The 16,828-nt window shown below is 37.9% G+C and overlaps 1 protein-coding gene across 16 annotated transcripts in view; it reads right to left on the bottom strand.

Annotated features, from left to right (window-relative positions):
• LOC120634887 (serine/threonine-protein kinase MARK2-like) overlaps positions 1–16,828 on the bottom strand; it is a 245,923-nt gene that overhangs the window by 40,168 nt on the left and 188,927 nt on the right. For all 16 annotated transcript variants that reach the window (XM_039905754.1, XM_039905750.1, XM_039905752.1 and 13 more), the window contains 7 exons: positions 10,621–10,720; positions 9,492–9,640; positions 8,415–8,522; positions 6,829–6,951; positions 5,753–5,888; positions 4,916–5,051; positions 4,320–4,504 (listed from right to left, as the gene is read on the bottom strand). In XM_039905754.1, coding sequence (XP_039761688.1) covers positions 4,320–4,504; positions 4,916–5,051; positions 5,753–5,888; positions 6,829–6,951; positions 8,415–8,522; positions 9,492–9,640; positions 10,621–10,720 — 937 coding nt within the window. The remainder of the gene's footprint in view (positions 1–4,319; positions 4,505–4,915; positions 5,052–5,752; positions 5,889–6,828; positions 6,952–8,414; positions 8,523–9,491; positions 9,641–10,620; positions 10,721–16,828) is intronic.

The raw sequence follows: 16,828 nt of genomic DNA, 5'->3' as shown, positions 1-16,828 counted from the left end.
TATAGAAGAATGTTTTGTTACAGAATTATAATCCTTATTTTTAGGAAATGAAGGTATATCAAATAAAGTAAAATTTTTAGATAATACTGTATTTAACGACGGCCCCTAGCCACTATTCGGTGTCAGAATTGAAACTTTCGATATAAAGAAGTATCAAAGTTGAAACAATAAAAAAAAAATTGACAATTCTTACATCGGAAGTGCAACACCAAATACGTATGGAGGCAATCCTAATATTATACAAGATGTGTTCTTAAAGAGAGATTCATATTACAACTACGGTAATATCAGGAAATATCGAGATATTTCTCTCTCTCTCCCTCTCTCTAAAAACAAATTGTGTCTCATAATATATATATGATAGAAACAAAACATTACATGCAATAACTAGAGACACTCATAAATATTTCAATAAATAACACTTAATGAACACATAAACATCCTCCCTACAACGCGGCACAGACAGACAGTGTGATTTTCTTAATAAACAGTGAACCGGAGGTATATAGCTGATTCCCTAGTGCTAGTAAGACCGGACATCAGAAGTGGGATCGCAAATTCGATCCTACATGCGAGTGTTTATTTTCTTTTAGCTATCGATCGTTAGTCGTCCCTACATCCTCAACCCGTTGTTACTGACCATCATATTCCCATGTTGCTGGTAAAACTGACTTTATATTAATAGAGCACTACCTGCAGAGCACTATCTTGCGATGCAGTTGTATATTTACTTTGTGTTGTATGTTTATTAACCTTTTTCAGTTTATACTGTACAATTAGGTAAAGTTCATTTTCCTCTTCGAATCTGTGCTTACTGTGAACCAGAATGTGTCCAAATTAAAAACCAAATCTGAATCCAAATCCAAATCAATGAGTACGTTTTGTAATCATTTCACTAAGTAAGATCATAAATGCTTTGTCTTTTTATAACTCTTTACTTATCGAGAATATTTATTCCCCGATGTGTGAAAATTATATAACGTCCCGTCTACTACCGGGATTCATATGTCTGAATAGACCAATATATCAGAAACAAAACGTGCACTATGTTATTCAGAATAACGGTACCTTAAAATCTACATTTACACTTTATAACGATAGATGATCATTCACATCATTCAATAAATAGTTTCCTTGTAATCTAAACACTTGTATAAACACTGTAAACTCATAAGAGTGCTATAAACGTGCAGAAACTCAATGATAAAACACAAACAATCTAACTAAACCTAAACATAGTACATATTATATTTCCATGCATTTAAATAATTATTTTTCACTACTTTGACGGTGTTAATCCCACTTATGGTCACAGACTTCATGAATAATTAATCTGCAGAATATATTTGCAGGGCGTTAGAAATTATTATCTTTACTCATATATATATTACGTTATTAATGAATGCAAAGTTTGACTGAACTCAGAAAACTGATTCAGATGCTAACGTTTAATTCAAAGATCCATTCGCACCCTTGTGACACACTGAAATGCTGGATCGCACTACTAACAGTTGATAAAATTATATATCACAATTTCTGTACAGATCTGTTCGTGTACGTAAGCCCCGCCCTGGAGTGGAATAACACCCAAACAACTGAACAAAGCTTTTAAATACTGTAACATTAACAAAAATAATTTGTATAATATATTGATAAAAAAAAACATCATGCTACCACTATTAATTCTGTCTCATTCAATTGCCTTGTATTATTTATATATTATAGTATATAGTTAATATGTCATTTATATAAATTATAGTATATTTCAAACGAAAACAGTAGGTTAGTTATCGCTTTTTAAGGAGTTTCGAATGTTGTTTTTATTGTAATTTAAATTCGGAACCCGCCAATGCATATGTTAAAACACATCCATTTATATAAGGAACCTTGTATACTAAAACACTGTGTATGAAATGTAGGCACTCGTCTCTCGTTTGCCGAGGCCCGTGGTCTTATTCTATTAAGAGACGAAGATAAAAAAAAATATTCTTTCTAAACAAATGGTTTTTAGACCCGGTTTTTACGGAACAAAGACGTTTGCAACAAGACAGAATCCTACTTATAAGGTGAAAATAGAAAAAATAACAACATTGAAATAACTTTAGTACCGCGCAACGGTCACGTACCAACTTGGGCTGTGCACACGGTTAGCGGTACGCATGGAATAAAGCGTTATTAATATCATTTCAGTCGTTATTAAATTAATAATAAATTTTTAAATAAAAAGTTTCAGACTTTTTAGGAATATTTTAACACTGCCACATTGATTTTAAGAGATTTTTTAATCATTTGATAAGAAATGGAAAATATAAGTTTACCTATGTATAAGTAGTATTACTTGTTAATAATTATAAAAATTCTGAATGATTTAGTTTGAGTAAGAATTTTAACATGCTTTACAGGTATGTCCAATTTTGTGGCAGTAATAACAAATCGAGAACTTTAAAAGGTTCAAAGATTTTAAAATGTCAAACATCAAATCCCTAAAGCTGGGTTCACATTTACCATATTCTAAGCTAAGGTATCAGAAAGTCGCTTCGCGAGACGTTCAAGAAGTTCATTTAAGTGGTTTAGTTAATTTTTTCGTCCCTGCCTTAGTATGCCAATAATCTACATTACTCTTTAGTCCAAAGTATATTTTGAAAATGTAAAAAATAAAATAAAAAGGTACCTAAAACATATTAACTTGTAAAACTCAGTGGTTTTTTTAAATTGCTAAAGCATTGTTTACATTCTCTCCGATACGAAGAAGTAGCTCGGCAGTTTTTGTTGCAATAAATTACGACGCCTAATGTGAACCCAGCACAAATCTCTATTAATGGAAATCATAATAACCGAAAAAAATAATAATTTCAAAACAAGACAGAATTTAATTAAACAGAACACATTGAAATAAAACATTTCTGTACCAATAATGTTACAGTCACATACCAACTTGCGCTGTGAAGGGGTTAGCATGGAATAAAGACATACTCCAATTATAAAGCTTACCGTAGCAAAACAAGTGAGAGTTACATACTTTGGTAAATATAATTCCTACCAAATTGGTACAAAATATTTTTATAATTCAAACTGTCGTGAGTGTAATTCATATTATTGTAAAAAAGTAAGGCTGAACTTGCGTGGATTTCGAGTTTCGAACTCATTAGGGACTCATAATCATGAGTTTGTACGCGTTTCGTAGCACCAAGCTGCGTCGCGTGCCTACCAAAATCCAAGTAAATCCAGCAGTCATTTATGTATGAAAAACATAATACATAAATATGTTAACCTTATTAGGTAGTAATTTAAATCTCTAATCTCGAGATAACAAGCTTGAAAGTAGCTTTTTACATAAATTTACAGATAAATAATCAATGTCATTACTGTAGCAATATTTTTACTGCAAAAGCTACCATTACATAATATAATGTTATTTTCTATAATTATTACCTTACCGGAATACCAATATAATGTCGAGATGGATGGATAGTAAGATTGATGAATAAAATTCTTATGGATACTTTGATTACAAAACGATTTAAGCGTGCATTTAATAATATTGTGTTACATAGCGCAATATAGTATAGCTATAGTTTGAAGTTGATTAATTATTTAATACACTGAACTATAATTTATTTATATACCTACTATTTATTGACCTTAGCAAATACGAAAATTTGATTTCGGATTTGCATATGGGATAATATGAAAACTCTGAGCCGATCGAATACTTAAAACTCATTACTTTGATATCATCAAATAAGGCGAACATATAGAATTCGCGTAAAAGCTGACGAAATGAGATACTGTAAACACACTTTTGCCCTTTCGTTGGCATATGTAAAGTATCATTTATTTAAGTAGCACCAGCTTCGTATTATTTGTATTATACATATATATATACACACGAGCCCAGTCACGGATCTAGAGGAGGCAAACTTCTCCGGGCGGGAGTTTCAGGGAAAGCTTGGCGCATAATTAGAAAAAAAAAAACCTGCTTCTAAAAGCATATGGACGAATGGGTTGTCGACTTGTAAAATTATAGCGCAATTTCATTACAAATTTGCGTTTTTTTTTTTTTGCTCATACGCTTTTAAAGATGGACGCCAATGTCAGGTTCCAATATCCGGGGATGGAGCCTTATGATGACTGACCCGACTGCTAAGTGGTTCTAGCCAAACCCATCTCCAAACAAAACTGCATGGAGGCGATCGAATCAGCGCCATCTATTGACAATACTGTTTCCCAGCCTTGTAGCTAGATGGCGCTATTTCAATCACACACAAATCTTAGTTGACTCTGATCGAATGAGTAGAGGTAGGTAACTTGACACTCACCTATCCGTTTGTGATCCTTGAAGTCCTGCTGCGGCTCGACGTACGGCCGGAGCTCGTCATCCTCGTAGCCGGTGTTCATCCATTTGTCCCGCATGATGCTCTCGAGGGAGGCCCTCTTCGCCGGGTTCAGCACGAGGAACTTTTTGAGTAGATTCTCGCAGTCCGTTGACATGTAGAATGGTATCCTGGGATTAATGGGAAAAATTATTAATGTCTTAAATGCCTAGTTCAGTGTCTATACGGATCGCGATATCCTCAGCACGGCTAGCATGAGCAGGAGACAACTATATCCCCGGGAAAAGGATACAAATTATGCTAGCTGCGCTGGAGCGTGAGTGTGTTTCTCCTCAAACTCTCACGCTCCTAGTGCCTTCGGAGGACTTGCGGGCGATGGAAACGGGGTTGTCCATCATCAGTGGCGTGCACTTCATATATGCACATAAGCACTGCATACCCTAACATTTTCATATAACTGGCAACGGAGGAGGATTTTGCCATTTTATGCCGTTTCACTTCTGGTCCAAATTCAATCATCAGCATTACTATCATAAAAAATATAGATTTGAATGTGTGACTCTACGGGAGTCATTCCATACCTATATTTCCCACGCAGTACTCTTTCCCTCAGCTCCCTTAGCGTGGAGCCGTCGAAAGGAAGCGAACCCGACACTAACGTATACAGGATCACGCCCAGCGACCACACGTCCACCTCGGGGCCGTCGTACTTCTTGCCTGAAACGAACCACAGATATTTTTTATTGCTGTATTAAAAAAAATATATATGAATAAAACGTTGATAGCCTAGTGGGCGAGGCTTTGGCTTTCCTTTCGGGGGGGTCCGAGTTCGAACACTAGCACGCAATTATAACTGCGGAGTTTTTTTTTAAATATTTTATTTAATTAATAAAGCGCTTTTCATGACGGTCGATTGGCGCAGTGGGCAGCGATACTGCTGTCTGACTCCAAGGCCGTGGGTTCGGTTCCTACAACTGAAAAATGTTTCTGCATTGAACATTAATGTTTTTCAGTGTCTGGCTGTTTATCTGCATTTTATAAGTATTTATGTATATTATTAATAAAATTATTCATCAGTAACCTTAGTACCCATAACACAAGTTACGCTTACTTTGGGGCTAGATGGCGATGTCTGTATTGTCGTAGTAAAAAAAAAATCTGTCCTGATGTTAAGTGATGATGCAGTCTAAGATGGGAACGTGCTATAGGTGGGAGGCTTCGGTCGTGGCTAGTTACCACCCCACCGACAAAGACGTGCCGCTAAGCGATTTATCAATCTGGTACGTTGTCGGGTTTAAACCGATTAGGGGTATTATGCAAATGCTATACTCCCTTACTGGGTCCCGCAAGTATCTTGTATTGAAATACAAAAAAAAAAATAATAATAAGCATTTGAGTATGAAAGTAATGAAGTTAACCTTGAAACAGTTCCGGAGCGGCGTAGGGCGGTGAGCCGCAGAAGGTGTCTAGCTTAGCGCCCGGAGTGAACTCGTTCGAGAACCCGAAGTCCGCGATCTTTATGTTCATCTCGCCGTCTAGGAGGAGGTTTTCCGCCTGTAATAATACAATCAAACGTACAGTTCTTGTTGAGCTCGCGGTACCGTCGGAGGTTTTGATCAGAGTGCGAATTAAGCAGGAACTGGCATAAAATGGGAAAAGACATTAGGGTAGGCATTTCTTTAGAGCATGTATGAAGTGCACGCCACTGCGTGGGAAACATGTAGTACGTCCGGAGAAGTATTACTGCCATATTATGAAAATTAAGCGTAATTTGCTATGCTCCGTGAACAGCAGGAGAATCTGTATGGTGTCATTTATAATTACTTCAAACCTTATACTCCACACCAAACAGATCCTCGGTAATGCACTCTCTACGCACGTTTCAACAATTCACTGTAAAGCCAACATCTCCTGAGGATGCTCCGGTAGAAGATATCCAATATTACTGTCATGGTTATTTTTGCTGCCAAGCCTCATCCACTTACCATTGGGTGGGACGTCCGCTTTTGCTTTCAACAGTTTCTGATTATGATAGTATAGATAGTTAATATGCGGTAGAAGCGGGAGCTAAAGATATACCAGCCATATCTCTGTATACTTATAGACAGTAGGTAGTTTAGATTTCGTGGCGTATGGTTTCATGGATGTCTTGTTGTGGCTTGGGTGGCGTGTGTGTCGTGTCGTGTAGTGTTATGTGTTGGTAGCGTTTGGTGGTGCGTGGTGCTGTTTGACAGCGTTTGGTGGCGTTCGCTGGCGTATAGTGGCGTTCGCTGGCGAATGGTGGCGTTTGGTGGCGTTTGGTGGCGTTTAGTGGCGTTCGCTGGCGTTTGATGGCGTTTTGTAAAGTTTGGTGGCGTTCGCTGGCGTATGGTGGCGTATGGTGGCGTATGGTGGCGTATGGTGGCGTATGGTGGCGTTTGGTGGCGATTGGTGGCGATTGGTGGTGTTTGGTGGCGTGGATAGCGCACTGAAGGACTCTGTAAGCATTACTCACCTTGAGATCCCTGTGAATAATTCTCTTCTGATGGCAGTACTGCACCGCTGATACTATTTGTCTAAACTTCGCCCGCGCTTCTTTCTCTTTCATGCGTCCGTGTAGCACTAAGTAATCGAACACCTGGAAAAATTCAAATCGTTGATTCCCTAATCTATAGATTAAGAGACATGACAGACATAATTCAGAAGTTCCTCTGAGATGACTTCGGAACTCCTATGAAGATAATAATTTAAATTTAAACGGTAGATTTATATAGCTGCTGCTTGGCTGCTCGTATTTTGAAAATCTTACTAAAGTCAAAGTCAAATATTTCTTTATTCAAATAGGCACATAGATGGCACTTTTGATGCGTTGATAAAACTGATTTTATAAATGTGAGTATGTCTGTTTTTCCTTGCCTCGCGACTTAACTAAGCGACAAATCATCTGGATTTTTGGCATAGAGTTTGTAAGGTCGGAGACTAACATAGGCGACTTTTTATCTCAGTAAAGCTAACGGTTCCCACAGAAGTTGTAAAAAACCTTTCGACAGAAAACGCGGACTTAGAGCACCGGCAACAGTTTTTGAAAATTAATGAAGATATCCTAACGTAATGACGTCAGCAGGGCTAGCACGGGTGGGAGATAAAAATTGTATCCCCCTATGATATCCCCTGACAAGGGATATAATTAACGCGTCCACCCGCTAAGGCACGGGAACATGGAATAGGAGAAGTTTACCCCCGTTTATTGATTCACATATATTATTTGGATATTATTTCCACAGTGCTCTGAAAGTTGATAAAGCTGTGGAAGTAGGTAAATTCATATCCTTTCCCAGGGAAGATAATTGTCTCCTGCCCAGGCTAGCCGTGCAGCATGCCCTTATTGTATCCCCTGGCAAGGGATAAAAGTATCGCCTGTCAAGGCACGGCAAAAGAAAATAGAACCCCATTTATTTTGACACTTATATTATAGTGGACCCCCCCCCGGTAGTCCGACAAACATTTTGCAGGGCAGTGTCGAACTATCGAATTCGTCGGATTATAGAGTACTGCCTATAGTCCGGATTTTTTTACAAAAGAGTACCTTGTAATCCGACCACAATAGTGATGGTGCGTACAAGTTGTAACTTGTTCAATCATGCTTAGCGAATACGTATTCAATAATAAATAATAGACCATGTCGGATTACAGGGGGCGCCGGATTAGACAGGGGCCGGACTACCGGGGGTCCACTGTATTTGGATATTTGTTCAAGCTATACGCCATTGCTCGGAGAGTTTATAAAGCCAATCAGTATCTAGCCCCAAAGTAAGCGTAGCTGGTGTTATGGGCACTAAAATGACTGATGAATATTATGATGAACGATATCCATAAAAACTTTCAATATTGATCTCACTCAGACACTGAAAAACATTTATATTCATCACACCAAACACGTTCCAGCCGTGGGAGTCGAACCCACCCAGCCAGCCGGACTCAGCCAGCAGGGTTGCTGGGTCGGTGGGAGAAGATAAAATTGTATCCTCTCCCCGGGGACAGAAAGCCTCCAATAAAAATGCTGAAGTTCTGGTGGGATTCATTGTGTAGCGGTTACCATACCTCGCCACCGGACGCGTATTCCATAACAAGGTATAAAGTCTTCTCTGTCTCGATCACTTGGAATAGCTTCACGATGTTTGGGTGGTCGAGCATTTTCATTATCCGCACCTGGAAAATGAATACGATAATAGTTATTAATACAACTGTTGTGATACAACGGGTAAATCATCACCGACATAATACTTCACAGGTTTTATAATGTACCTCACATTATGTACTGTCTCCGAGACTCATCTGTGAAATCGCAACGCTGATAGTTTTTGAGTAAACCAATGCCATAGATTTCACTGAAAGAAATCAGATACAGCCCTAACACCGCATGCTAAACTAAAATCATGTGACTCCTGTCACTATATTAGTTACATGTCGCGTAGCGTTGGTACTATGCGCTCGTCGGTCTCTTGTTTCAACAGGGTTGATACAGGTAAACACTTATAGGTGGCCAGATACAGCACAGCATACATTGGCTGACTGCCCCTAATGGGCGGAGTCACGCAAGGCACTCGTAGCTACGGTTGGGTAGAATCTCTCGCTACCAGCCGTGGTTAGAGCCATGGTAGGAAGTGACAGGTCGTGGAAAGCAGTGGTCTCCTTCTGTGAGGATAATAGTAATGGTGCAGAAGGAGTTGGCCGGCGACTTTAATCCGCTCCGCCGCAGAAGAGTAGGGCGTAGACAGCTGGCGCACAACCGACGCCTGCCTCCTTAAAAAGGACCTCCGGGTGATAGATACGGGGATTATGTCGCCCGTCGGAGTTAAGTCCTCGACTTGAAAGGCATACCCCGTGTTCCTGGTGTGCCTTCGATGGTGTTTAGGTGGTAACCGCTGGCTGGGTTGCGGTTATGTGCGAAAGCGTTCCCATTACCCGGTCACCAGCGATGAATTGGAACACCTTGGGGTTTTAGTCGATAAGAGTCCGGCATAACAACTGCACGCCCTGTGGTGTAATGGTATCCATGAGGATTTCCGCACGAGAAAAAAAAAAAAAGGTAAACCCTTATGCACTCTTCAACACACACACACACACATTTTAACAGTATTCGGTAATTCGGTTGCAAGTATTATAGAGTGTGGTTACCTCTCTGAAGAGTTTCTGCAAGGAGCTTGGGTTGAGCTGGGTCTTGTCTATGATCTTGATCGCGACCTCCTTCCCTGTGGGGACATGTTTCGCGAGCTTCACCTTCGCGAAGTTGCCCTTACCGATGGTCTTCAGCAGTTTGTACTTGCCTGGAACGATATATCATTTATTAATATTATGTTTTATATCTTGTCAGTACGGCAGGGCCACTTACACTAACTAGATAGAACTACATAATTTAAGGATATCTACAACACAAATGTATGAATAAATTATAAATAAATATACTACGACAATGCACACATCGCCATCTAGCCCCAAAATAAGCGTAGCCTGTGTTATGGGTACTAAGATGACTGTGTAATAAAAAATATTATACAGAACACCCAGACACAGAAAAACATTCATATTCATCACACAAACATTTCCCAGTTGTGGGAATCGAACCCACGGCCTTGGCCTCAGAAAGCAGGGTCGCTGCCCACTGCGCCACTCAGCTGTCAAAGGCTCGGCTGTGAAGGATGACATTAAACATTTTATTATTATTTATTTTTAACGGTGAAGGATAACATGGAGGGGCAAGCCTGAGAGTTCTCCATAATGTTCTGAAAGTCCCTCAAACCGCACTGGGCCAGTGTGGTAGAAGGGTTAGCCCTTCGTATTCAGAGATAACACCCGTGCCCTTTAGTGGGCCGGTAATATATTGATAATGATGACATAAACCTATAATTACCAGATTTGAAATACAGAAATCTAAAGTAATGTTACAAATGCGAAAGTTTGGATGTTTATTCTTGCGGCGTGCACTTCATACATGTACAAAAGCACTGCTTACCCTAAGACTTTCATATTGATCGTTTGGGGGGACAATTGTTTTTTTCTGCTTTATGCCTCCCCTGGGCAAAACCATCGGTATTAACGGGGCACGTAGTATATTTATTCACACTTATTATATCATTACTCTGATCGCAGTAAATGTAGACGGTCGCAGTAGTACAGTGGACGCTGCTGCCCGTTCACGGTTCGATTTCCCTAGTCGTAGTGTAGTACGGGAAGAGTAGGTAGTGGTGACAGCTGTATTCTTATCTGCCGTCACCACACGGTCGATGGCATTAGTAAGAGTGTTTACCAATATGCGGCTCCTCGGATGCCCTGGAACGTGAGGAGACCCTGGCACTGCCGCCGGATGAGCCGCCACCACCCGCGCCAGCCGAGTTCTCCGACGCGCTCTGAAAATACAAAAATAGCACGTCAAGTTTGCTACTAAGTTTGAATTACGTGACTGGTTGGTTGATAAATGCATCATTACTCGGTAAGAGAGTTCTTGAATAATAAAATATAATTTATTTAGATACTAATTTAATTTATATGTTATTTTATAATTGACATTCCATGATTATAAATTTATTATTCCATACAGTAAAATTAATGAAATTTTTATTATATTCAGCCGACATATCTTGATTATTTTGATTTTGTTCATTTTGATGTTTTTTTAGTTATTATATAAATGAATTTGTTTAAATTGAGATTTGCATGTCATATATTATGACTAACTACTAACATGTATAGCGATTTGGATTTAATCATATACACTATAGTTATATATATTATTAAAATTTACATAACATGCTGCATTGTCGTATTAGGATAACTTTTTCCTGTAACGACAAAAATGTAAGATGGGAATAAATAAATAAATAAATGTATACCTACAATTTTTTATGCAAATAAAAGAATTTGAATTTATAAGTTTACACGATTGTTTTGTAGGGCAATAGGAACACGGAAGTTAAGTTAAGCTATGAACCTAATAATGACCATTGAAAAGAGATGGGAAATAGGGAACTAATGCCCGTTTCACCAACTCTTAGGTGATAATTATAAATATTGGTGAACAATGATGTACCTATGCCTAGGAATCTCCTTGGATTAGCCTTTACTTATTTAGGCATTGTTTTGTTCCTCTTTAGTGAAAACGGGCATAAGACTTTGGTTAGACACTTGCGTTGAATGCTGCTCAAAAGTTTAAACAACTATGAGTTGTTTAAAAACCGCGAAAAAGATATTATGTTACTCTAGACCCTATTTCTGACTATTATACCACTGACACGGTTCAGTATAATTTTCTTAATAGTAAATAATGTCAAAAATATAATATTTATTGCGATACTGTGATAAAATACTAATAAATTGGTTATTTTTTTATTAACACTGATATTTCATGATGAGGGTAGAAATAAATTCCACCCTCATCATCTGGATGCCCGGTATTCTTCTACTATTCGAAATACCAGATCATTTCGACCGTGATCATTGTTCTACTTGCAAATTGTGGAACAATCTCCCATCAGATGTGTTTCCTCAAAAATACAATCTACGGTTATTCAAGGGGCGGATAAACAAATTCCTTAAAACAAATTCCTCCTTCCAAATCACTTTACACCAGGTGACCCACTTGCTCGTTTGCGTGCTATTAATATAATAAAAAAAATAAAAAAAATTATCCAAGTGACGGTTATATATCCTGTATACAGATTAAGGTAGTTTCGCTTAAAAACATAGGCTGATTTGTTTAAATATGGTTGTTTGTTGAAATAAATTTCTCGTTACAACAACATAAAATATAGGGTAAAGAATACAAAACAGCGGCAATACAAGGTTGCCAATCTTCAACAAGATTAAATATTCAAAGAAAGCTAAAGGAGGCCGGTCTCTAAACTCGTTTTATCTCTGATAAATAAAAAGAAATGCCGCTGCCTTTTGTATATTGGAAATTATTGAGAAAACGGAAAATTCCGCAATTTCTCTGTAGCCTATTTTGCCTGGACACCTTCTCAAGGAAAATACAAGCACAATTTGGGTAATTAATGTGAAATTGAAAAACAAAAGTTTAATTTTAACATAATATTTCAATATTAGCTGTGGCCCGTGGTTTTATTAGCTCAAAAACTTCTCAATAAAATCAGCTACGTAACCCATTTTATTTTTCAATTGAATGGTAGTTTCAGATAAAATACAAACAAACTGTTCAACTTTCAGATAATAAGTAAAAATCGCAAAGAAAGCGATGCAACTTCTTTCAACATATTTTAACAAACGACTAAGTACCTATGTGCGAATAATATAAAGATGCTCTTGGCACATCAATCCATTTTTTTTTGAAACTTCAATCACGTATACATTGATAATCACGTATGACTTATGCTTGAGACTCCGGGAAGCGTATCGTTAATAAAAAAGGAAAAATACTTTCAATGTACAGAATTTGACCTTCATAAGTATCAAAAAGGCATGCATGCATTTATATGCAAAAACACTTTAAAAAAAAACTGAATAACTTGGGGGCCACATAAATTTATATCATACCCCATGCAGCATTTGAATGGCTTTAGTCCGTCGCCTCCTCCACAATTTTGACAGAAACACTGGCGCCAACAAGGGTAGGACTCGGTGACGCATCGTTTGGGGATTTATTTTGACAGTCCACTAGATCGCACTCGACACTGACACCCCGCTAGCCTGACAGCTAGTAATTAGTAACAAGCCTCGATTGACGCTTGTACAGATTCCGAAAATTTCACTCAGCACTTGGATCCCGCAGCAGATTCAAGTTAACGTGAATTTTTAATTTCAAAGTAGGTATTATTGATTGATTTATAATTTAAAAAGTTATGTCCTATTTATATACTGGTTATAGGCATAGTGTTCATTATTTATTAGATAGATGCAGTGGCGTGCATAGCGGGTACATACCCATGTATGCACAGGATATGCAGATGATATAAAATATAGAAAATCTTCAGTAAGAGTAAATAAAAAACTTAATGATAGGCATTGTAAGAGTAAAGAAATGTATAAAAAGCCTACCCCTAAGTATTATGTATTTATAACTCGTACTGGATATTTTCTTCATTTAGTATCATCTGCATACCCTGTGCATACCCTCTATGCATGCAAACAAAAACACGCCCTACAAATTTCCGTCCTGCGCTGTGATTGGCGCAGTTTGCAGCGACCCTGCTTTCTGAGTCCAAGGCCGTGGGTTGGATTCCCACTACTGGAAAACGTTTGTGTGATAAGCATGAATGTTTTTCAGTGTCTGGATGTTTATATGTATATTATAAGTATTTATGTATATTATTCATAAAAATGTTCATGAGCCATCTTAGTACCCATAACACAAGCTACGCTTACTTAGGCTAGATGGCGATGTGTGTATTGTCGTGGTATATTTATTATTATTATTATTATTATTAATATCACCCCAAGGCTTAGGTGTTGTTCCGGTTTTTACGAACCATTACAAAGAGTAGTTAGTTTGGCTGCTTTTTAGCGCGAGTCTGAACCTATTGCGATTTTCTTTTTATTTTACACAAGGGCTACCTCGACTGGAATCTTACCTAAGTGATGATGCAGTCAGATCGTAGCGGGCAAACCTATTAGGGAGTACGGTAGTAATACCCCTAATCGTTTTCTACGCGACATAGCACCGGAACAATAAATCGCTTAGCGGCACGTCTTTGCCGGTGGGTAACTAGCCACTCCCAAAGCCTCACACCAGACCAGACATCAGATATAATTTAGAAATTATAAATTCCCAAATTGCTCCTGCCTCCCATAATCACCACACTGGCAAGACGGTACTCGCAGTACATGCTAGTAATACCACAGAGGACGCTGATGTCCGTTCTCCGTTTAATTCCGTAAGTCGCCTCGTACGAGACCCCCGGGAAGAGGCGTGGTGGTGACAACTGTATTCTGGTCACCGCACGGCACTTCAGTACAGAGAGTATCTACTAATTTTTAAATATTATTGTATTCTCGATGTAAGTGAACTATTTTGTTCTTTTTCAGAAATAAATGTCTCTGAGCCGAGAGTGCCTAGTGTGAGATTCTCTACCGAAAGCTAACTACGTTTTATATGGCATTGATTAACGACGTTTTTTTTTTGGTATTGGTCCACCAATCTACACTAACCCCTTAACCCCTTGTTATTGTGGGAGGAGTGAGACCAGTGCTCTGCAGTGGGCCGGTAATGGGTTGACATGATGATATGGTATTGAAATGGCGACATCTAGTTAAAATACTTGGGAACCGTACTGTCACAAGATGGCGTTTTTTCGATACCAATTAAATCTTAGTAAACCGGAGTACAAAATCACAGCTGGCACGGGTAAATATTAATACGTTATATTAGGAAAATTTGTCTGAAGTTTCTATTCAGCATTCTGTTTAGGTGATACGAAATATACAATTTTAATTGCGACGTAATTACAAACTCCCCGGCTTCGGAACGACAGTAATTAACTACTCCTTTAGAATTATGAGAATTTAATTAGAAGCCACTCACTCCTCCGCTTTGCTTAATTTGTATAATAAAAGGTTGTTGAAATTAATGTTGCCATGACTAGAGATTAGTTAATTAATTAATTTTAATCAAAACAATTATTGTTGTAAACTATATTAAAGTATTTTTAGATTGTATAGGAGTATTTATAAATATGGCAAAATGCTCTAATCAGATCGGGCTTAAAATACCTGGGTATTGGTTTTTTTTTTGTCTCAAACCATTATTAAAACACTAATACCCGGGGTTATAAAATTGGTCTTGTCCACGTGCCTCGTAATTATATAGAAAGAGAGTCAGTTTTTATTTTGGATATCAATCAAGAGGTTAAAATCCGGGTTGAAAATTTGAAACACTTTGGAAGTTTCTAAACCAGCGAGATTAATTTCGATGAATAGTTTTAAATAAAAAAAGCAACTGCAAAGGATGCCCAGAGTAGAAGATGAACATTTAACTAAACAGAAAATTCACAAAGTCAAGCAGTTTTTGTAATCGTCGAATAATCGAAATAGTAATAGAAAATATTAAAAAAAAAAAACACATCGCGTTACACAATTTTAAACCGAAGCCACACATCAACAAAAAAATACACTGTGTTATGTTTTTCTTACTGAATTGGCTCATATTAATAAATAATCGATAACACTAATTATTAAGTATCACAAAACACAAAAGCCAACGTTCAACACAGATGTCAGCTCGATAAACTTCAACACCAATCAACAGAGCGTCCGTACTGATGACACGAAACACTATCATAATAGCGACTGTGCTCACTACATCGAACTAAGAAAACACACACAATACTCATGTTTGAGATAGCAATAACTACAACTATCTAATAATATGTAGAATCAGTCGATAAGGTATGCGGCAAAGGTAGAGAAAACTTGCTGGCAAAGAAAGAAAAGAAGACATTTCAGATTATCTATGCTTTTTTTTTTACTACAAATTATCTCTCGACTAACGGCTCTTGGTAGGTGACGATGCACACCCCTAGTCGGTTTCTACATGGTATCCAAAATGCTTCATCGCTTGGCGGCAAGGCGTTGTCCGTGATAACTAGTCTTGAAAAAAATGTTGCTGGCCAAATCCTCCCAACCTACCAATGAGGAAGTCTTGCGACGAGTGTGTTGTCAGCGCGAACTTTGGAAGACCGTCAAAAAGAAAAGAGTTGCTTATATAGGGCATGTGCTTCGGCATGACAGATACACACATAATGATGGGCAAAGTTGCTGGAGAGAGACTCATCGGTTGCAAGAAGAAGTCTTGGTTGCGCAACATTAGAGAGTGGACTGGGATCCCGAGTGCCTCCCAGCTGTTTAGCCCTGCGAGAGAAAAGGAGAATTAACAAAAATTGACGGACAACTTTCACTAGTCGGAGTCGGCACCTTAAGTAGAAGAAGAACCTTAAAGGAAAGGAAAACTTTGGTACCTATTGTAATAATTTAAGACAGTTTACAAAAAGCGTTATATTTATCTATTGTTAGTAAATTTACTTGTTGTTTGAACCTAATATTGGAAAACTCTTAACATGTGAGGATTTAATGTTCCAAGGCATGGAAAAACTGCGGGTCACAGATGGTTTGGTTGGAAGTCGCATTTTCTTTTTTTATAGAGACACAAATAAAAAAAGTTGTTTATATATTATGGTACCTCTCAAAATTTTCACTATTCAAAGGCATTGAAATTTTACAATAGAAAACATCACACAGACACATCTCCACTTTATAAATATTAGAGTGCAATTGAGACAGTATCAACCTTTACTTTGGGTAAAGGTTAATACTGACTTGATAATTTTTCGCACATAACGAGACATAAAAATGGAGAAAATAAATATAAAATAAAAAAAAAGACTTGTCAGTTTTATCCGATACTACATCTACTAAACTACTCTATGATTATGAAATTCAATAAAGTCATACCAGCGTCTGTACTCATGACATGTCACAGATACGTGCTGTAATCGGGCCGTGAGATAAGA

The sequence above is a fragment of the Pararge aegeria genome, chromosome 25 (assembly GCF_905163445.1).
Source record: "Pararge aegeria chromosome 25, ilParAegt1.1, whole genome shotgun sequence".
In the NCBI taxonomy this organism is placed as follows: domain Eukaryota; kingdom Metazoa; phylum Arthropoda; class Insecta; order Lepidoptera; family Nymphalidae; genus Pararge; species Pararge aegeria.
This window is presented reverse-complemented; position numbering and strand designations above follow the sequence as displayed.